At 48.4% G+C, this 23,203-nt stretch overlaps 1 protein-coding gene across 7 annotated transcripts in view; it reads right to left on the minus strand.

Moving 5' to 3' along the window:
• Positions 1-23,203, minus strand: part of PRDM16 (PR/SET domain 16) — a 346,584-nt gene that overhangs the window by 39,779 nt on the left and 283,602 nt on the right. For all 7 annotated transcript variants that reach the window (XM_037828713.1, XM_037828715.1, XM_037828711.1 and 4 more), the window contains one exon: positions 4,510-4,612. In XM_037828713.1, coding sequence (XP_037684641.1) covers positions 4,510-4,612 — 103 coding nt within the window. The remainder of the gene's footprint in view (positions 1-4,509; positions 4,613-23,203) is intronic.

Consider the following 23,203-nt stretch of genomic DNA (forward strand, 5'->3'; position numbering starts at 1 on the left):
CTGCTCTGGGGTCATGCGTGGGGGCTCAGCTCTGGCCCAGGGGCTGCAGGGCTGTACCCCGGCAGCATCTGGAAGGGCCGCCCCTCGGAGCTTTCCCCAGACATGTGCTGAGCTGCAAAGCACGATGACCGAGTCGGACGATGCCAAACCCCAAAACCCCAGAGGGCAGGAGGCAGGAAGGGCGGCCAGACCAGGGACCCCCAAACAACCTTCGCAGATGCCAGTGCAGGAGCCTGGCGTCCTGTCAGCGGCTCTGAGAACGAAACCTACGGAGGCTGGATTCAGTCCTGGAGGCCAAGACGGGACCCTAGGACGTGGCAAGCGGGATGGGGAGGAGGCGGGCAACGAGTCAAGTTATCTAAATAGTTGCTCTAGAACTCCACAAAAGCCGCCTTCAAAACATAATTCAAAAAGGTAAACTCCTCTCAGGAAACATGTCTATTGTACAAATAATATGAATAATAATGAGTCTAGTGGGATCCTCAGGGCGTGTGCTGGTTTGGATATATTACATCCCTCAGAAAAAGCCATGTTCTTCAATGCAATCTTGTGGGGGCAGACGTATTACTGTGGATTAGGTTGGAACCTACTGGTTCAGTGTCCATGGAGATGTGCCCCACCCAACTGTGGGTGATGACTCTGGATAATTTCCATGGAGGTGTGGCCCCACCCATTCAGCATGGGCCTTGATTAGTTCACTAGAGCACTACATAAGAGCTCAGACAGAAGGAGCTCACTGTGTAGCTAAGACAAACATTTGGAAGACGGCCATTGGAAGCTCATGCAGACACTTTGGAGAACGTCATTTTGAAACGCAACCTAGGAGCAAGCAGACGCCAGCCACGTGCCTTCCCAGCTAACAGAGGTTTTCCGGATGCCATTGGCCATCCTCCAGTGAAGGTACCTGATTGCTGATGTGTTACCTTGGACACTTTATGGCCTTAAGACTGTAACTGTGTAACCAAATAAACCCCCTTTATAAAAGCCGATCCATCTCTGGTGTTTTGCATTCTGGCAGCATTAGCAAACTGGAACAGGGTGACAGGCGTTTTCCCAGGAATTTTGCGTTATCCACACATTCCGGCCTTGGCGCATCTCTGAGCACCCAGGAGGTGCTCTCTTTATGCTTTTTCATGGATAAACCGAGGCCTGGCGAGATGGGAAAACTTGCCCAGGGCACCCACCAAGGCAGGCAACCTGGGCCTGTCCAGTGTCCCGGCGCCCACAAAGCAGGACAGGCAGACCCCCAATTTCCTGTTTTGGGGGATGAGGGTGTGAGAGTTTGGGGCACGTTTACACTCATTCCTCTCGGAAGCCGTTTGCTTGTCTGAGGAATCTGGACCTTCTTGGGGGCAAGTCCTTCCTGTCTGGCCCCACGAGGAGCACACTTTGCAGCGAGGCCTCCAGCGCAGGCCGCGCGAGGGTGTCCCCGAGGGTAGGTGCCGACGTCTGGGGCTGGGGGCGGCAAGATGGTCGCCCCCAGCCTTGCCGTGGAGTCAGAAGTGGTGATTTCGGTTCTACTCTTTCTGGATCAAACTAAGAGCCACGCTGGGGGCGCCGAAGTTGAAATTGGAAAACAAAGGCAAGAGGGAATTGCCAGCCCCACCCACACACCCAACCAGCTCGTTCTCCCAGCTTCCATCGGGGATTTGGATGTAAAATGAAAATCCTCTTCCCCGGAGGGATGGAGCCGGCGGTGGTCCTGGACCCCCCTCCCGTCCCCCGAGGTCAGGGTCAGAGACAGGACACGCCTCGGCCTTGCTGGCCATGTGGGGGGTGAAGGTGGGTCTCCCGGGCGACTCCCCCCCCAGGTAAGGCCGGTGGGACACACACCTGGGTGCGCCAGGCGTGCTGGAGATGGGGGCGGGCAGGTGCCAGAAAGGGCATTTTAAAGAAATACTACAAGAATATGCTATACTCTGACCATATATTATATTGCATTGTAGAACAAATATTGTATAGGATAATATAATGTAACGTAACATGATAAAATACAATTCTATTTATTATATTACCTTATATTTGTCTGTCCCACATGCTTTATAGACAATACACTGCCCTTTCTTGGACAGGGGAAAAGTCAATTATTGTGAGCCTTTCTAAAAAGGAAAACATTGTTGAATGGAGGTTATTTTCTTGTAATTTCTCGCAAAAGCAAGAGGTTCTCATGAAAGAGAAACCTTTCCCCTCTCCAGAGTCACCACGAAGCGAAGATAACGCCGGGAGGGATGGCCCCCCACGCGGCTCCCCTGTGACCCCAGTTGCTCACATGAAACCTGGAATCACATTTCTTCCGGGAGGACGTTTCTCATCCCAGGCCTGCGGGGGATGCGCTGTCCCCCCCGGGCATTTGCAGACGGGGTCCTCTGCTCCATCTTTGCCTCCCCAACATTTGTCCCCAGCCCCACCCGCCCCGGCACCCTCCCAAAAAGCATGAGAACAGCAGCTGGGTGGGGGGCGGCCGGGTGGGGGTGGCCCGGTGGGGGCAGGGGGCGAGAAGCTCCACCTTCTGCCCAGACCCGCCCCGTGGAGGCCCTGACGTTTGCCAAATCTGCGCCCTCTTGTCTATCTCGGGTTCCATCAGGAATTCTCACGGCAGAGCAGGAATGTAACAGAAAAACAAATCCGAGCCTAATGGCTTCAGAGCGCAGGAGGGGACACAATACGTGGCATCTACATGTTAATCTACCAGACCCCACGCTCACGGGAGCTCAGGAGCCTGCTCCAAATTCCTGCCGTGATAAGGGGCCGGCTGCATTTAGCTGGGGTCGGGATAAAAGATTTTTGATGATAATTATCGTAGTGAGGAACGTTTTTGCATTTTCTTTTTTGGCGTTTAACTGGGGGTGGAGAGGGGGCTGTTGGGGAGGCAAAGAAGTGATCTCGACAGAAAAGGGTAGGAAAAGTCAAATATTTGATGTTAGGCCATTATGCATTGAAAGCAATTAGCCCACAATGTTTGAGAAATTATTAGGGGTCGCCAGCAACTGGCATCCAACCGGCATCGAGCGTTTTAAAACCTTTCGGAGGAACGAGAATTCACTAGACAAATGGAATTCCACAGCTGCACACTCTCCGAAGTTAAGCAGATTTATCTTTCGGAGTTCCCACGTGTTATCTAAGATGCACAGGTCCTTCCAACAATTATTTTAAGGGAAGTGAGGCCTTCCCCCTGCTACCCAGATTTCTGCAAGTTACTTTTCTTTTCCCAGAGGCCTAATGAAAACCAAACTTTAGAAGGGGGAGGGATAGGATTGGGCCTGTAAAATTGTCGTTTGGTGGCGATTTCCTTTCAGACAAGCCGGGGACCAGTAGCTGCTGCTGTGTTGCACGAAGGACCCCGAGCGGGCCAAGAAGGCCAGGCAGCGCCTCTGTGCCTGCTCTCGGGGGCTTCCTGCCCCTTCCGACGCCCGGCCCCCGGCCCTCGCCCCGGCACTAGCGCGGTTCCTTAGGAAACTGCTGGGTGACAGTGTTTGTCACGGAGCCTCGGGGTGCGTGGCAGGGCGGGAAAGAGAGACGGGAAGCAAAAAGACCCTCCCTCCCTGTTGCGGCTGAGGGACAGGCAGGACTCGTGCTGCTCAGATCTCCGGCGAGGTCTGCCCCGGAGCTGTCGGAGCCCGGGCCCGGGGCCGGTGCTGCTGAAGGAGACCCTCGGGCCCCGCGGATCAGCACACCTCCTGCGCCCGCGGCCTCGGCTACTTGAAAACTCCTCCAGGATCCCAGAGGGGCAGGGGCGTCGGGCTGAAATGTGGGGAGGTAACATGGATGTGCATTTCAGAGGAACTAGTCTGCTTGGGATTCGGATTTTCTCAGGCCTCCTCTCGGGTGCTCATGGGGCCAGCTGCCTTCGGAAGGAGGACAGGAAAGCAGCGTGGGCCTCGCCTCCGCCTTGGACAGAGACAAACGCCAGCGGCGGAGCTCTCTGCAGGACCTGGATCCCATCGGCACCGCCAGGAGGATGCACCTGCCCCCAGCCCTTTATTTTCCTGCTCGCCATACAAATGCCCCCGATGTGCCTCCTGGACTTCCCGGAGGTGCCTGGCTTTCAGAGATCTGCATCCTTGCCCTTTTAAATGGGACTGAAATCTGTCACATGATTTGGAGCTCTGGATATACCCAGGCCTCCAAGTCACAAAACTGGCTTGGTGAATTTTTCCTTAAAGTAGTGGGGACAGCACACGCGACTGCTGCCACCACTGATAATAATAATAATGCAGCCACAAAACAACAAGAACCCCCGGCAAAGATGACGCCACATGGTACCAGCTCATCCTTATTGTCTGAAAGATGCCCTCTCTTACATTCGGGGAGTGGTTCATAGACCCGAGGAGGGAGAAAGAGCCATGCTTTGGGTTGAGGAGCTGTGGAAAGGGTGGCCATTCCAGCTGGCCTGGGTCGGAACCAGCCGCAAGCAGCCACCTGCTCTGGGATGCCTGGAGCTCCTTATGTGAAGGGACAAGGGGCTTGGTTGGGGGCTCTCGGGCCGGTAGCTGGGGTGGGGGAACTTACCATCCAGGCTGGGTGGCTCCGTGCCGAGGCCGTAGGTGCCTTCCCTCACGCTCACCAGCAGCTCCTCACCCGGCTCAATGTCCTTGACGACTTTGTAGTAAATCTGGGTGGAAAAGCCAGAGAGAAGTGAGTGCCCACTGCTGTGCTGCTGTCATCTTGAAGCCCACCTTGCACACCTGGCCGGGCACCTGTTGGCGCTGCTCACTGGGGAGGCCGCCCACCGGCCACTCGGCCTGGCTCCGAATTGCAGCAGGAGACCCCCCTCCAGATCTTCTGCAGAGAACCCTCGAGAGGACAGAAGTCCCTTTTTGATTGTGTTCCATCCAGTTTTGGGGTGTTTGTGAAGGGAGTGCCAAATTCTATAGGTGAGAATTGGCGTCCGAGTCCCAAGCAGGGCACACCTCAGGGAGTGTTTAGAGTGAGGGTCCCCCTTTGTCAGCTATAGGGCCTGGAGTGGACTCTCCAGTTTCCACCATTAAGATTGGGGGCAGGGGCTCCTTGGGGGTGCTTGGGGCCCAAAGTGGGTTGAGAGTGGACTTGGTTGTTTGTGAAAGTGGCCGTGGGCTCATGCAGGCCGGACTGTGCTTTCCATGCAGGTGTGGAAGCCACCAGCAAGGGGAGGGAACGCCGGTAGCTGACTGAGGTTCTCAAGGTGGGGGTACCCCTGAAAATGGGGATTGGGAGACGCTCTGGGTAGATCCAGCAGCCTGGGGTCTATAGTAATTGGACTTGCCCCGAGCAGGACGCTGGTTCCAACGCACACCAGTTGCAGCCTGACTGATGATGTGTTTCCCGGGGCAGGAAATCTGCTGGGGAGGTGCCGAGGTGGAGGCCAAGATTCAGAAAGTTCTAGCAATTCAGCAAGGGGAGCACGGCAGGGATCACGTGGGGCAGAGGCCAGGGAACGGGCAAGTTTGGGCAAGAACCGGGCCTTCCTTGCCTTGGCCAGCCCTGAGACGTCGGACATGGAGAGATTTCCCTTGGGCCCGTCCCCTGCCTGCACGCAGTTGTGTGGGTCTCTACTCTGAGGAGACAGTGGCCTCGGAGCCTCCAGGGACCTGCAGGCCAAGGAAGCTCGAGAAAGACCCAAGCCGAACCATGCACCCTGGACACCTGGGGCTGGAGCTTCTCCAGGCAGCTCCCTCTGGGGCTCACAGCAGGGCTGGGGGGTTCTCCAAGAAGACAAGGCGGGGCCAGATTCCAGGGTACCCAGGAGACCTCACCACCCGCAGCAGGGGCAGCACATCTTCTCCTCGCTCCCTGGCTCGCCTCAGCTGGCCTGCCCAGAGGCCATGGCTCAGCTGGGACCCCAGCCCTTCCTGTGCACAAGGCCTGCGGCCCCCCTTGTCCTGCCCCCCAGGGAAGCATCTAGAGGAGCTGACCCTCCCCATGGCCTGTCAGGCCCCTTGCCCACCTCCAGAGGCTGCACATCTTACCAACTGCCTGTCCCAGCAACCTCAGGATGACACTCAAATAGCACCCCCGTGTCCCCCAAGCCCACCACAACATCAGACAGTGGAGCTGCCCGCGGTGGAAAAATGCCGACGCACAAAGAAATCTTTTTAATGTGTCAATTCCTTTTCACTGTAGTCTGCAGTAGTTAATTTATTTGGCAATCATTTTCAGGCAAGCCACTAAAATGATGAAGGGATTTTAAAATGGACACGAGAAAATGCACCACAGGAACTTCTCCAATTAAGCCAATAGTTATTGAGTTCCCAGTTTTGCATCTTCTCTAAAAAATCACAGTGGCCGAATAACTGTTTTCCAAAATGAAACTTCAGCCATTGCATCTCCAAGCCAGACGTGGGGAGAAGGGTCAAGTACACCTCCAAGGGGGAGATGAACCCCTAAGTCTGCCTGGGGCAGGTGAGTCTGGACGGTCTGGACTCAGGCACAAAGACGCTTTTAGCTGTGAAGTAAGTGGAGCGTATCCAGCAGGCGCATGTTTAATGCTCTGCCGGGCGGCCCTGCAGCGCCGTGGGCCGCCAGCATCCCCCCGGGGCGCAGCGGGGAGACGGGGCGGCGGCCGCGCGGCTCCCGGTTAGAGGGTAACGTCGACCCTGGCGCCGCCGCCCGCCCCGCGAGGGCCCCAGACGCTCGGGCCTGGCGTCCCCGCCCCCGTCGCCCGAGCTCCCGGAGCCCCACACCCTTGTCCCCCCACCGCCGGCGCCGCCCGGACTCCCTCCCCGACCCCTCGTGGCCGCCCAGATTCCCGGGATCCCCCACCCCCACCCCAGCTCCGAGGTCGCCGGGACCCCGGGACCCCCGCGCCGTGCCCCCCGCTGGGCGCCCAGTGTCCCTGCGCGCGAGCCCCGGCGCCCGTGGGGGCAGCTCGGGAGTTGGGCCGCGGACCGAGTAGGTGGTCCCGGGGCCGACCATAGGTGGGGCGGGGGCGCGAGCCGGGCCGGGGGCGCCGACAGCTGCGCAGGGGTCCCCACGGGCGCCCCTCGCCCCTGCCCCGGGCCGCCGCGTTTTCACTCCGGCTCCAAATCCCACAAAAAGGCCTGAGGGGCCAGCGCGCGCGGCCGCCGCCAGGGCCTCGGGTCCCGGTTCAGAGGGGCGGGCGTCTGCCCGGGACAAAGGCCGGGACCGGCCGGGACGGGCGCGGGCGGCAGCGGGGCCTGGGCCGCGTCTCCGGCCCCCGAGGCGTTCCAAGTTGCGCGTTTACTGCAGCGCGCCCGCCCGCGGCCCTTGGAAACCTGCTTCCCCTCTGCGCCCCTCCATCGGCGGAGTGGGGACCCGCGTGCCCCGTTAGCCTCAGGCCAGGCTGAGCCCCAGGAGTTTTCTGAAGGGGGCAGAAAGAAGGCAGCTCCTTAAGAAACAAGAAGACTTCCAGTCCCCGATGCCCTGTTCCCCCACAACCAGCTTGGGATGGGGGGTAGGGGGCGACCCCAAGCTGGAAAGCAGAAAGAACCGGATTACTGAGTGACCACATTGGAGCCTGCCGGCCTGGGTGTCTAAACAGCCGTGGCAGCCACTTTGCATCGTGCTTGCGTCTTTCCTCGGCTGCAGCGAGGCTGAGCTAGAATTTTTTCTTGGGTTTGAGGATGGGGTGGGGAAGGCTTAACAACAGCTGAGTTTACTAGCTCCAATAAATGTCTGCTCAAAAGGGCTTTTAAAGTGATGGCAAACAGGACCTGATCCCAAGTGAAGCCCTTGCTTCCCGGCGGCCGTCCCTGTAACTTAGTCTTTCCTGAAACGGGGAGCAGCCTGGAAGCAGAACGCTTTCCCGCGGCCTGCCTTCTTTTTATCACTCTCCCCACACACAGGTCTTGCAGGTAAATGGAGCTCGGGGACAACAAAAGGCAGAGAAAGTGCTTGAGGAAGGCTGGATTTGCACAGGTTGCGTTCGCTTGAGGCTGAGCCTTTTATGAAAATGAACATCATTTCCCCTTGTCCCCAGTGACGTGAAGACAAAGAAATATTTCAAATTTACAATGGCTACCAGCTTTGGATGCTTCCCCCTTAAAGCCTCTTAAGCATTTTTTAAAAAATATAAATCGATTCACAAGAAAACATATTATTTCAAATATGAAGATTTAAGTTCCACAATTTTCATACCTGCATAACCTTGGGAAATTTTAATTTAAATATATGAAAACTCCATGCAAAATATACTGGATAGAGGTTTCTAGGTTGCAGGCTAGAAGTCATAGACAAAATTCACGTTGTCTCTTCTCCCTGGAATAAATAATTTTCCTGAAAATGTGTAAGTGACCAAATGAACTTCTGGGCAATTTTTTCCTCTTCAACAGGTTTGAGAAACTCTAAATCTCTTTCGGCATGCCTATCTTGAAAAAGATCACTCTCTCCAGCCCAGGTTTCTGAATTTAATTGCACTTGAATTTGTTAAGGCTTTGGAGGGGCACGAGAGGGGCCATCCCCACAAAAGACACAGACGCGGCGAGCGGAATTTGAATTCCTCTAAAATCATTGCTGGGAAGCAAATTCGCCCAGTGCCCAGCCTGAGAGAGGCCGGGGGTCCTCCAACCCTTCCTGGGCATTTCTCGATTCTTGGGAACCTCCGAAAAGAGGGGGTGGGGGCCGCAGGGCTGCCTCATGGCTCCCAGACTGTGGAGGACTCGCTGCTTTCCCTGGTGACATGCCAGCCCCGAGCTGGGCCATCGCCCTTGGGAGAGGACTGTGGACCCCCCAAATTCTGAGGCCAGCCCAGGGACTGTGCACTTCACGTTTAAAACACAAGATGGAGCGGGCATCTGGGCAGACGTCTTTATTTCTTTCTCTTTCCTCCAGCTCCTGCCTTTGCTTCCGGAACCTTCCCCTGGCTTGATCTGGTCCCCCGATCCCTCCGGGGCAGAGAACGGCAGCCCTGGGCTCGGCTCCATCCTCCGACTCGGACAGTTCCTTCCTCTGGCCGAGGGAGGAAAAGGTTTTTTGGGTTCCTGGGATGTGCCACGTTCCCCTCTTCCCTGGAGGGCTGAACAATTTTTTTTGTGCTGAAATCTTTGTATTTTTTGGTTTTATATGTATATATACATTCTGTCACCTTCCCAGCAGCTCAAATGTTAAAAAAAAATTCTATATTCTGCCTCTTTCTTAGTTGTACATTTGGATCTGGATTATAAATAAAAATGATTGGTCTGCACTTAAATGATCTTCAATATTCTTAAACTGCTTCTCCTAATAAAGTGTTCCATTTGATTAAAAAGGAAAAGAATATAAATCCAGGCAGATGATCACCGCAGGTATGTGACGGCGTGGCTTTGGCGTGGCTTAATTTATACTTTGTTCCTCGCCAGAATGAGGAACAGTTTGTTCCAACGAGCGCTGTGGAAAATGCATCAGTTTTCTGAATCAAAACAAATTGGGTACATTTTGAGTCTTTTGTGAACTGGCTAAGGAATGCTAAAATGATTTCCCTGCCCTTGCCCTCCTCATTTTGAATGGGAAAATTGTACTTAATTGTTGGAAGCTACCATTTAAACCGGCAAATTAATTTTAAGATTCTAATTTTTTTAAAAAGTCGTGGGGCATGAAAGCACGGGGAGCGAGCAAACGTGCCGGCGACGGGCCGGGGCAGGATGATGGATGTCGGGCGCCTTTCGTTTAAAATTGCAGCCTGGCAGATCACAGGCCCTGAGAGGAAAGGGGTCTGTGCTCGGGCAGACGAGAAGAAAGCAAAGGAAAAATGCCCTCCGCCATCGGGCTGCGACTTGGCCCGAGCAGCACCAGGTTTTCATTAAAAACAAAGTGCTGGCTTTCGACACGGCGCTGCGTGGTCATCAATCGGCTAATCTTCTAATAAGATGCCTTTGTTTAACACGCTCTGAGAACCAGCTCGCCCTTTGTCTGCTTCCACTTTGGGGTCCCCCGGCCCCCGTGCTCAGCTGGAGTGCACCAAGGCCCGAGACTCTGCAGCCCGCTGGCCGCTGGGCACGGTGCAGCGCTTGCGGGGTACAGTGCCCTGGTTCTCCCCTCTGCCCGTGGAAAGTGCTGGGGCCCTTGGGTTTCCCTAATGCCCGGTCGGCCCGAGGAGGCAGAGCATGCAGGGCAGACTCAGGCTGCTTTGTGGGGCTGGAGATGCCATCTGTGGCGGAGGGATGGCCGGGGCGCGCTGGTGCCCAGTCTTTCCGAGGTGAGGGGGGTGGCCTGGAGCCCCCAGAGTTTTGCGCCCCACGCATCGCCCTCTCCCACTGCTCCGGGCCCCCCTGGCCACTCCCCCCCCGCCAACACATTCCTGCCCTGCTGAGAAATTGTGCAAGGACGAGTCTCTTCTGCCAGCTGCCTCCTCCCGTGGGCATTTTTGCCCCAAGCCCTTGTTTTCTTTCTTCCCACGGAAACAAATTCAGGAACAAGCCCTGCCTGTGTCTCCTGAAACGATCCAAAGCAACTCGTTTGCTCATACTTGAGGGAGAGAGAACCCCCTGGGGTGACGCTAAGATCTTCAGTTTTCCAAAGTGAAAATTAGGAGTTGGGGGGAAAGGTGGGGCGAGAGGCCGCCCCGCGTGAGCCAAGGTGCCCGTGGGCCTCGCTCTGCCTGCCGGTTCGTGCGAAGATGAAAATGAAATTAAAGGCTGCCGTCTTAGCAGCCGGGATGACTTAAAAAATGCTGTGTCGTCAAACGAGGCGCTCTGGCTGCCATCCGACCACCCCGAAAATCCGGGGAGACAGGCTTGGTCTCCCCACCTGTCTGTGGGGGGCTCCACCAGCCCCTGCTGCTCCAGGACCCATGGGAGCTTTTGAGAAGGAGGGCCTGGCCCGTCCAGGTCCTGGTCCAGCCTCTCCCCTCATGGTACACACCGCAAGCTGCCTTTGGGGTGACGAGGACTGAGTCTGGGGGTGAGTGCTGGAGGAGGAGCAGGAGTGATGGCACGGGAGGGGCAGAGCCTCGGGGCTCCAGGTGGGGGGTCTCGTTGCACAGAGAGGGACCCGGGGCCTGGCCAGAGAGCCCCTGTCCTAAGGTCCCCCAGCTGCAGAGATGACACGGACCCCCTGGGAAAAGAGACAACCAGGTCAGAGCTCCGGCTGCACTGCTGGCTGCACAGGGGGCCGGGACCTGAGCTGGAGAGCCGCACGCTGCTCCCAGGTAGCCACGCGGGGGTAGGGGGCCCTCGACACCTGCAGCCCGCAGAGAGGCCCGTGATCAGCTGGGGGTGGAGGCGTTGCTGCTCCCGGACCCCACGTCCCTGCAGAGAAAGTGGGTGGCTCCGAGTTGGCACAGTCCCCCCGGGAGGAAGAGTCAGACGGAAAAGCTGGACGCAGGTCGGAGCTGCCTCTCCGCTGCGGCTCGTCTTCTCTGGAAGCCCATGGCTTCAAGAATGTTTCTTCACGGAGCTGAGACCCTTCCTGCCCCTTTCTTCTCTAAAAGTTGGTCTTGCGCTTAAAGACAGCCTTCGTGTTTTTCTGACCAGAGAGATTTTCCCACAAAACACCATTTGGCAAACTTGGAACTATTTTGTGAAGCTCAGATACGGATTCCTTCCCTTCCGTTTTTTACTCAGAGGTGTGTGTGTGAGGGTGTGTGGGAGAGAGCGCTTGCTCACTTAGGGGGGTGTGTGTGAGGAAGAGCTTGCTCACTTACGTGCATGTGTGTGAGGGAAGGCGTCCTCACTTCTGTGTGGGTGGGTGGGTCTCCGTATAACCCTGATGAAAACTCTTGGGGATACAGGAATTTTGGGACCCTCCCTTCGTATCATGTGATGTTTCCTTTTCAGGAGAAGCCTGTCTTCAGTAATCTCTAATATCGGGAAGATGGTGGAGCCGGAAGGCCCAGGAAGTAGAATGACTAGTAAACGGGCAGGAACTGTCTGACTCAACTATTTAAAAACTCCTGAGTCCAGAGGACACTGTGCAGCCTGCGGAAAAGAGTGGGTGGAAGGGGCTGGGAATTTATGGTGAAGACCAATAAACTACTCCTCTACCCTGGGGTTCCCGTTGCCCCCCCTCTGCTCTCGCAGCCGGCTGTGTGGGGTCTAGCCACTGGCATAGCCAGTGACAGGGAGGGACATCAAAAGCCCCTTCCCCGGGATCCCTTCAGACGGCTGGGGGCCTGGATCTGAGGGCCAATGTTGCTCTAACCGGCCCCAGAGGTGGAGCAGACACTAAACACAGGGCACTTCCTCAGAGCTGCAGAGATGGCTGAAGGCCGCACTGCTGGGCAGCTTCGGGGAGCTGTGGGAGCAGCTCCCGGTGCCCTTCCTGACCCCCCCTTGGACCCTCTGCAGGGCAGTGTGGAGCCGGCCGGTGCTCCCTCCGTAGGTCCCTGGCTGGTCCTGGCTGGGAAAGACTGGCTTGGGAAACTCCCCTCTAACATGCCCTCCCTCCTAGAATTTTCCCTCCCGGCAGAAGCAGCCTGAGGCAAGGGAAGCAGTTTAAGAAACAACGGGGGTGGTCGGCCAGGACAGAGGCTCGCCTGCTGTACGTCCAGCAGTGCAACACCTCGGAGAGGGAGAAGGTCCGTCTCTGGGCAGGCAGAGGGGGCGTTCAAGCTCCTAAGGCCACTGGCAGGCACGGGCCCAGGCCCGGAAAAGTCAGGGAAGACCCAGCACTGCGTTCACCCGGGGCTGCCCTTCCTGAGAGGCTGACCTGACCTGCAACGGGGGGCAGTGGCCAATGCAAAGCCAATTGCAGACTGTGAAAAGGGTTTTTTTTTTTTTTTTTTTTAAATTTGGTTTGCTTGGTTTTCTTTTTTAGAATGTTTTAAGCTGTTTGAGGCATCTTCCCCTTCCGGATAAATTTGATAACTAGCTTTTCCAAGTCTGCAAAGTAGGTTGTTGGAATTTTGATTGGGATTGCATTGAATCTGTAGATGAGTTTGGGTAGAATTGACATCTTAACGACATTTACCCTTCCTATCCATGAACATGGAATATTTTTCCATCTTTTAAGGTCCCCTTCTATTTCTTTTAGTAGAGTTGTGTAGTTTTCTTTGTATAGGTCTTTTACATCCTTGGTTAAGTTTATTCCTAGGTACTTGATTTTTTTAGTTGCTATTGAAAATGGTATCTTTTTCTTGAGTGTCTCTTCAGTTAGGTCGTTTCCGGTGTATAGGAACATTACTGACTTACATGCATTAATCTTGTATTCTGCTACTTTGCTAAATTTGCTTATTAGCTCAAGTAGCTGTGTCACTGATTTCTCAGAGTTTTCCAAATATAAGATCATATCATCTGCAAATAATGAGAGTTTTACTTCTTCCTTTCCAGTTTGGATGCCTTTTATTTCTTTTTCTTGCTGGATTGCTCTGGCTAGCACTTCTAGCACAATGTTGAATAACAGTGGTGACAGTGGGCATCCGTTTCTTTCCCGATCTTAGAGGGAAGGCTTTCAGTATCTCACCATTGAGTACTATGCTGGCTGTGGGTTTTTTGTTTATGCTCTTTATCATATTGAGGAAGTTTCCTTCAATTCTTACCTTTTGAAGTTTTTTTTATCAAAAAGCGATGTTGGATTTTGTCGAATGCTTTTTCAGCATCTATTGAGATGATCATTTGATTTTTCTCCTTTGATTTGTTAATGTGTTGTATTACATTGATTGATTTTCTTATGCTGAACCATCCTTGTATGCCTAGAATAAACCCCACTTGGTCATGGTGTATGATTTTTTTAATGTGTCTTTGAATTTGATTTGCAAGTATTTTGTTGAGAATTTTTGGGCCTATAATCATGAGGGAGATTGGCCTATAGTTTTCCTTTCTTGCAGCATCTTTACGTGGTTTGGGTATTAGAGTGATGTTAGCTTCATAAAATGAATTAGGTAGTGTTCCATTTTCTTCAATTTTTTGAAAGAGTTTAAGTAAGATTGGTGTCAGTTCTTTTTGGAAAGCTTGGTAGAATTCTCTGTGAAGCCATCTGGCCCTGGGCTTTTATTTGTGGGAAGCTTTTTGATGACTGGATCTCTTTGCTTGTGATTGGCTGGTTAAGGTCTTCTGTTTCTTCTTTGGTCAGTCTAGGTTGTTCATGTGTTTCTAGGAAATTGTCCATTTTCTCTACATTGTCTAGTTTGTTGGCATACAGTTGTTCATAGTATCCTCTTATAATTTTTAAAATTTCTTCGGGATCCACAGTAATGTCACCTCTCTTATTTATTTTTTTGTTTATTTGGGTCTTCTCTCTTTTTGATTTTGTCAGTCTAGCTCAGGGCTTGTTGTGCCAGTTTGAATGTATTATGTCCCCCAGAAAAAGCCATATTCTTTGATGCAATCTTGTGGGGCAGACATTTTAGTGCTGATTAGATTGGAATTCTTTGAGTGTTTCCATGGAATGTGCCCCACCCAACTGTAGGTGATAACTCTGATTAGATATTTCCATGGAGGCGTGGCCCCACCCATTCAGGGTGGGCCTTGATCACTGGGGCCATATAAATGAGCAGACAGGCAGAGGGAACTCAGTGCAGCTGTGAGTGATGTTTTGAAGAGGAGCTACAGCCAAGAGAGACACTTTGAAGAAAGCACAGGAGCTGCAGATGAGAGACAGTTTGAAGATGGATGTTGAAAGCAGACTCTTGTTCCGGAGAAGCTAAGAGAGGACAAATACCCCAAGTGCAACTAAGAGTGACATTTTGGAGAGAAGCTGAAGCCTAGAGAGGAACGTCCTGGGAGAAAGCCATTTTCAAACCAGAACTTAGAGCAGATGCCAGCCACGTGCCTTCCCAGCTAACAGAGGTTTTCCGGACGCCATTGGCCATCCTCCAGTGAAGGTACCCGATTGCTGAGGTGTTACCTTGGACACTTTATGGCCTCAAGACTGTAACTGTGTAACCAAATAAACCCCCTTTTATAAAAGCCAATCCGTCTCTGGTGTTTTGCATTCCGGCAGCATTAGCAAACTAGAACACTTGTCAATTTTGTTGATCATCTCAAAGAACCAACTTTTGGTTTCATTTATTCTATTGCTTTTTTGTTCTCTATGTCATTTATTTCTGCTTTAATCCTTTTTATTTCTTTTCTTCTCCTTGCTTGAGGGTTAGTTTACTGAACATTTTCTAGCTTTTTCAGTTGTTCCACTAGTTCTTTGGTTTTAGCTCTTTCTTCCTTTTTAATGTGTGCGTTTAGAGCTATAAATTTCTCCCTCAATACCAACTTCACTGCACCCCTAAGTTTTGATATGTTCTGTTCTCATTTTCATTCATCTCTAGATATTTGGCAGTTTCTCTTGTCATTTCTTCTTTAACCCACTGATTGTTTAGTATTGTGTTGTTTAACCCCCAGACATTTGTGAATGTTCTAAATCTTTGATGCTTATTGGCTTCTAGTTGTATTCCATTGTGATCAGAGAATGTGCTTTGAATAATTTCTTTCTTTTTAAACTTGTTGAGGCTTGCTTTATGGCTCAGTACATGATCTGTTCTGGAGAAAGTTCCACGAGCACTAGAGAAGAATGTCTATCCTGGTGATTTGGGATGTAATGTTCTATATATGTCTGTTAAGTCAAATTCATTTATCACATTGTTTAGGTTTTCAGTTTCCTTATTGTTCCTCTGTCTGGTTGATCTATCTATAGGAGAGAGTGATGTATTGACGTCTCCCACAATTATTGTGGAAACATCTATTGCTTCCTTCAGTTTTGCCAGTGTTTTTCTCATGTACTTTGGTGCATCTTGATTGGGTGCATAGACATTTATGATTGTTATTTCTTCTTGTTGAATTGTCCCTTTTATTCGTATGTAGTGTCCTTCTTTGTCTCTTAACATCCTTGCATTTAAAGTCTATTTTATCTGAGATTAATATTGCTAGTCCTGCTTTCTTTTGGCTGAAGCTTGCATGGAATATTTTTTCCCATGCTTTTACTTCCTATTTCCCTGTGTCTCTGGGTCTAAGATGAGCTTCTTGTAAGCAACATATTGATGGTTCATATTTTTAAATCCATTCTGCCAATCTGTATCTTTTAATTGGGGAGTTTAATCCATTCACATTCAATGTTATTACTGTGAAGGCAGTTATTGAATCAGCCATCATATCCTTTGGTTTTTATTTGTCAGATATATTATTGCCTTCCTCTCTCTTTGTTTCCTTTAACATACCCTTATGAAAACTCTTTAGTTATTAGCCCTTTTCCAGACCTCTCTCTCCTTTCTTTGTTTCTCTGTCAGTAGGGCTCCCTTTAGTATCTCTTGTAGGGCGGGTCTCTTGTTAGTGAATTCTCTCGGCATTTGTTTGTCTGCAAAGATTTTAAGCTCTCCTCAAATTTGAAGGAGAGCTTTGCTGGATAAAGAATTCTTGGTTGGCAGTTTTTCTCTCTCACAATTTTAAATATGTCATGCCACTGCCTTCTCGCCTCCATGGTGGCCGCCAAGTAGTCACTATTTAGTCTTATGCTGTTTCCCTTGTATGTGGTGAATTGCTTTTCTCTTGCTGCTTTCAGAACTTGCTCCTTCTCTTCAGCATTTGACAATCTGATCAGAATATGTCTCGGAGTGGGTTTATTTGGATTTATTCTGTTTGGAGTTCATTGGGCATCTATGATTTGCATATTTATGTTGTTTGGAAGGGTTGGGAAGTTTTCCCCAACAATTTCTTTGAATACTCTTCCTAGACCTTTACTCTTCTCTTCCCCTTCTGGAACAACAATATTTCTTATATTTGTGTGCTTCATGTTGTCCATCATATCCCTGAGATTCATTTCAAATTTTTGTTTTTTTCCTCCATTAGTTCTTTTGTGCTTTCACTTTCCAGAACATTATCTACAAGTTCGCTTACTTGTTCTTTGACTTTATCTAATCTGCTGCTATGCATTTCCAGAATCTTTTTAATTTGATCAACAGTTTCTTTTATTTCCATAAGTTCCTCTGTTTTTTATTTACTCTTGCAAATTCTTCTTTATGCTCTTCTAGGGTCTTCTTGATGTCCTTTATATCCTGCACCATGATATTGGTGTTTGTGATTACTTCTTAGATTAATTGCTCCAAGTTCTGTGCCTCCTGTGGCTTTTTGATTTGGGTGTTTGGGTTATCCATATCCTCTGGTTTCTTCATATGCTTTAAAATTTTCTGGTGTTTCTGGCCTTTTGGCATTTGCTTATCTTGATAGGGTTGTTTTAGTATATGCAGATTTATTTGAAAAATTATCTATAATTTGTCAGAGCTACAGCTTGGTGGAGTGCACTTCCCCTGACCTACCAGCAGATGGTGCTCCTGACCCACATCTTACCCTCAAGCCAGTTATCCCCAACTTCATCTATGCAGCAAGTGAGAGTCCAAACCTTGTGGAGGTCCAATCAGTACACCAGTTTTCCGTGTGCAGTGGGGACCGCCAGCCCTGAGGGTGGGTGGGGGTGGTGTGTCCTGTGCAGTTAGGCAGGGAAGATGGCTTTAAGACCCAGTGCTCCCAACCGTTCCTGGGGCTGCAGCTGGAATCCCCTGGGTCTGTAGCTCACTTCTAACCCTTCAGCTCAGATTCCCTACAGTCCCTCTCTGCTGTGGGCCCAGAAGTCCCTGGGTTGGTGTAGGGCTCTTGGCACGTCTATGCGGGAGCCTGCCTTAGGCTGTGCACTCTGCAGGCTCCCGCAGAGGAAGACTGCACGTCACAGGCGAGTGGAATCCCCAAGGGCAGGTCAGAGGCGTCTCCCAGCCCACTGATAAGATGGCTGTACAGGGCGCGGAAAATGCCTCTGCCTGCTGCAGCGTCCCATTCCTGTCTCCAGGACAATTAGCTGGGGGTGTGCACAAGGCTGTCACCCACACCAGATACTGAGGCAGGTGCCCGGGGCCTGGAAGGCACTCCCCACCACACTCAACTGTGGTTCTTGCTGCTGGCTCTGCAGCTGCTGTCTGGGTTTTTAAACTAACCCACCTCCAGTCACTGTCCCTAGGTTTCTTCTCACTGTGGTGAGGCTCAGCTGCCGTTTCCCCAGCAGCCTCAAACACACACGCATTTCCCAGCACAGTCTCTCAGTTTCTCCAAGCGCACAGTCACTGTGGATGTAGAAGTCCCTGCCCAGCCAGTGGAACCCTGTAACCATTATTCTGGAGCACTTTCTGTCTTTTATCTAGTGTTTTTCACAGAGGAGAATTTTGCTCTGTCTCTCCTAATCCACCATTTTGGATCCCTCTGCCTGGTTTTGTTAGCTCCTGTTGCTTAAGAAAATCTCTTTCATCTCACCAGCTGGTTACAAACTCAGAAACAGACATCTCATGGACTACACCCCAGTGTTAACATTTTAAAATATTAAAATATGCAATGTGCAAGAAATGGTTACAAGACAAAGAAACAGGAAGTGACGGTCCAGCCAGAGGAATAGGATAAAAATCCAGAAAACATCAATGAGGAGGAACAGACTGTGGGCATACCAGGCAAAGACTTAAAAAAAAACTGATCTTAAAAGTGCTCAAGGGCATGAAGGAAGATGCAGAGAAAGAACTAAAGGATAGCAGGAAAACAATGAATTAAGGTGAGAATCTCAATAAAGAGGACATTCTAGAAAGGAACCAAACAGAACTACTGGAGCTGAAGACCACAACAACTGAAATGAAAAATTCCCAGGAGGGTTTGAGAGCAGATCGAAGGTAGCAGAAGAAAGAATCAGTGAACCTGAAGACAAGACAATTGAAATGAGTCAGGCTGAGAAGCAAAAAGGAAAAAAGAATTAGAAAAAGTGAAAATAACCCAAGACACCTCTGGGACACCATCACACACACCAGTCTATGCATTATAAGAGTCCCAGAAGGAGAAGAAAGAGAGAAAGGGGCAGAAGGAAAAGTCAAAGAAAAAATGACAGAGAACTTCCCAAACTTAACAAAAGACCTGAATATGCACATTCAAGTAGCCCAGAGAACACCAAACAGGATAAACTTGAATAAAAATATGCCTTGTCACATGTTGGTCAGACTCTCAAATGCAAAGGACAAGGAGAGAGTTCTGAAAGCTGCAAGATAAAAGCAACGTGTTCTGTAAAATGGAGTCCCGATTAGATTGAGTGCCGATTTCTCATCAGAAACCATGGAGGCGAGAAGGCAGTGGGCTGAAATACTTAAAGTGCCAAAAGAAAATAATTGCCAACTGAGAATTCTGTATTCAGTGAGATGTTCTTTAAAAAGTGAGGGGGAGATTAAGATATTCCCAGATAAACAAAGACTGAGAGAGTTTGTCACCACTAGACCTGCCCTATGATCAGTGCTAAAGGGAGTTCTTCAGATTGAACACAAAGGACACTAGACAATGGTTCCAAGTGGCATAAAGAAATAAAGACCTGTGGTGAGAGTAATCGTTTGGGTAATTTTAAATGCCAGTACTATCTTACAGTATTTTGGGGTATGTAACTCCACTTCCTACTTTCTACACGTGCTAAAATGCAAATGTATAAAAAGAAATGTTAAATCGATGGTTTTGGACACACAATGTAAAAAGATATAATTGTAACTAGTACAAAAAAGGGCGGGGTGTGGAAGGGTATTGGAACAGGGTATGTATCAAGTGGTATCAAATCAAATATGACTGTCATATATTTAGAATGTTAAGTTTTAATTCTACGGTGACCACAAGGAAAAAATATGAAGAATATATCCAGATAGAAATGAAAAGGGACTCAATATGGTACAACACAAAATATCATATAAATATAAAAGTAGGCATTAATGGAAAAATTAAGGGTCAAAAAAAGTTAAAAAACTTACAAAGAACAAACAGCAAATTGGCAGAAGAAAGCCCTGTATTACCAACAGTGACTCTGAATGTAAATGGATTGAACTCTCCAGGCAAAAGGCAGCCACTGGCAGAATGAATAAAAAAGCATGACCCAACTATATGCTGTCTGCAAGAGACTCACCCTAAATTCAAAGACACAAGTAGGTTGAATTGAAAGGATGGAAAAGTATATACCACACACGTAGTAACCACAAGAGGGCTGGGGTAGCTATGCTAATATCAGATAAAATTGACTTTAAGTCAAAAACTGTTACAAGGAATAAAGATGCCCGTTATATCCTGATAAGGGGGTCAATTCAAGAAGACATAACAATTATAAAGATATGGGCAACTAAGAGCAGAGCCCCAAAATATATGAAGTAAATACTGACAGATTTGAAGGGAGAAATAGATGGTTCTCCTTTGATATTAGGAGATTGCAATACAGCACTTTCAATAATGGATAGAACATCTAGACAGCAGATCAATAAGGAAATGGAAGGCTTGAACAATACTCTAAACCAGCTGGACCTGACAGACATATATAGAACAGCAGCAAAATACACATTGTTCGTAAGTGCACGTGGATCATTCTCCAGGATAGATCATATTTTGGGTCTTATTAAATTAAAAAATATTGAAATCGTGCAATGTATCTTCTCCAAGTGCAATGGGATGAAGCTGGAAATCAATAACAGAGGGAGGTTAAACAACATACTCTTATCCTATGGGTTAAAGAGGAAATCAGAAGCAAAATTAGGAAATACCTTGAGGTGAATGAAAATGAAAATACAACATACCAAAACTTACGGGATGCAGCAAAGGCAGTGCTGAGAGGGAAATGTATAGCTCTAAATGCGTTTGTTAAAAAAGAAGAAAAATTTCAAACCAGAGACCTAACCTCAAAACTGGAAGAACTAAAAAAGAAGAGTAAACTAAACCCAAAGTGAGCAGAAGGAAGGAAATAGCAAAGATTAGAGCAGAGATAAATGAAGCAGAGAATAAAAGTAGAGAAAATCAGCAAAACCAAAAGTTGGGTTCTTTGAAAAGATCAATAAAATTGATAAACATTTAGCTAGACTGAAGAAGGAAAAAAGAGAGAGTATACAAACAAGCAAAATCAGAGATGAACAGGGGAACATTACTATCGACCCCACTGAAATAAAAAAGTATTATGAGAAGGATACTGTGAACAACAGCATATCAACAAATGAGTTAACCTAGATGAAATGGACAAATTCCTAGAAACATGCAAACTACCTACATTGACTCAAGAAGAAATAAACCAATAATAGTAAGATTGAATCAGTACTCAAAAACCTCCCAACAAAGAAAAGCCCAGGACCAGATGACTTCACAGGTGAATTTTACCAAATATTCCAGGAAGAATTTATACCATTGCTGCTCACACTCCTCAAAAAAACTGAAGAGGAAAGAACCCTTCCTAATTGATTCTATGATGACAACTTCAACTTCATACCAAAACCAGATAAAGATACCACAAGAAAAGAAAATTACAGACCAACATTTCTTATGAATATACATGCAAAAATTCTCAACAAAATATTAGCAAACCGAATCCAACAGCACATTAAAAGAATTATACACCATGATCAAGTGGGATTTATCCCAGTTATGCCAGGATGGTTCAACATAAGAAAATCAATTAATGTAATACATCACAATAACAGAACAAAGGAAAAAAACATGTGATCATCTTAATTGATGCAGAGAAGACATTTGACAAAATCCAGCATCCCTTCTTGATAAAACACTGAGAAAACTTGAAATAGAAGGAAATTTCCTCAACATGATAACGGACATATATGAAACACTCATAGCTAACACCATACTTAATGCTGAAAGGCTGAAAGCTTTTCCTCTAAAATCAGGAGTAAGACAAGGATGACCACTGCCACCACTGTTTTCAACATTGTACTGGAAGTTCTAGCCAGAGCACTGAGGCTAGAAAGAGAAATAAAAGGCATCCAAATTGGAAAGGAAGAAGTAAAACTTTCCCCTATTTGCAGACAACATGAACCTATATGCAGAAAATCCTGAAAAAATCCACAAGAAATATCTTGGAGCTAATCAATGAATTCAGAAATGTGGTGGGGAACAACATTGGCATGCAAAACCCGGTAGTTTTTCTATACACTAGGAATGAACAATTAGAAGAAGAAAGCAAGAAAAAATTCCATTCATGATAGCAGCTAAAAGAATCAAATATCTTGGAATAAATCTGACCAAGGATGTAAAGGATTTGTACACAGAAAACAGAAAACTACAAAGCATCGCTAAATGAAATCAAAGAAGACCTAAATAAATGGAAGGACATTCCGTGTTCATGGATTGGAAGACTAAATATTGTTAAAATGTCAATTCTATCCAAAGTGATTAATAGATTCAAAGACTTCCAATCAAAATTCCAATAACCTTCTTTGTAGAAATGGAAAAGTCAATCATCACAGAATTGTGATTATACAGAAAGGCAAGGGGCACCAAGCAGCCAAAGCCATCTTGAAAAAAGAATGAAGTTGAAGGACTCATACCTCCTGCTCTAAAAACTTGTTATAAAGCCACAGTGATCAAAATCACATGGTACTGACACAAGGACAGACACACACACCAATGGAATCCAACTGGGAGCCCAGAAATCAACCCTCACGTTTATAGCCAACTGATTTTTGACATGGGAATGAAGACCACTCAATTGGGAAAGAATAGTCTCTTCAACAAACGGTGCTGGGAAAACTGAATCTCCATATCCAAAAGAATGAAGGAGGACACCCATGTCACAGCATATCCAAATATCAACTCAAAATATACTAAAGACCTAAATATAAGGTCCAGTTCTATAAACTCCTGGAAGAAAATGTAGGCAAGCATCTTCAGGACTTTGTTAGGCAATGGTTTCTTAGACTTCACACTCAAAGCAACAGCAACAAAATTAAAAAAAAAAAACAAACATAAATGGGACCTTATGAAAACTAAAAATTTTGGCGTATCAAAGGATTTTATCATGAAAGTAAAACAACAACCTAAACAATGGGAGAAAATCTTTGGAATCCACATATCCTGTAAGCGTTTACTATCCAGAACATACAGAGAAATCCTTCAACTCAGTAGTAGAAGGACAAAGAACCCAATTCAAAAAATGAGCCAAAAGCTTGCATAGACATTTCTCTGAAGAAGATATGCAATTTCCAGATAGCTCACGAAGAGATGCTCAACATCATTAGCCATCAGGGAAATGCAAAGCAAAACCACAGTGGGATACCATGTCACACCCACTAGACTGGCCACTATTAAAAAAATGGAAAATTGCAAGTGTTGGAGAGAATGTGGGGAAACAGAACTCATTCACTGCTGGTGGGAACGTAAACTGGTGCAGCTGCTGTGGACGAGTTTGCCAGTTCCTCAGAAAGTAAAGTATAGAATTACCACGTGACCCGGCAATCCCGCTTCTAGGCACATACCCCGAAGAACTGTAAGCAGGGACTCAAACAGATATTTGCACACCGATGTTCACAGAAGCATTAGTCATAATTGCCAAAAGGTGGAAGCAACCGAAATGTCCACCAGCTGATCAATGGAAAAACAAGATGTGG

The sequence above is a fragment of the Choloepus didactylus genome, chromosome 2 (genome assembly GCF_015220235.1).
Source record: "Choloepus didactylus isolate mChoDid1 chromosome 2, mChoDid1.pri, whole genome shotgun sequence".
NCBI classification, from domain to species: Eukaryota; Metazoa; Chordata; class Mammalia; order Pilosa; family Megalonychidae; genus Choloepus; species Choloepus didactylus.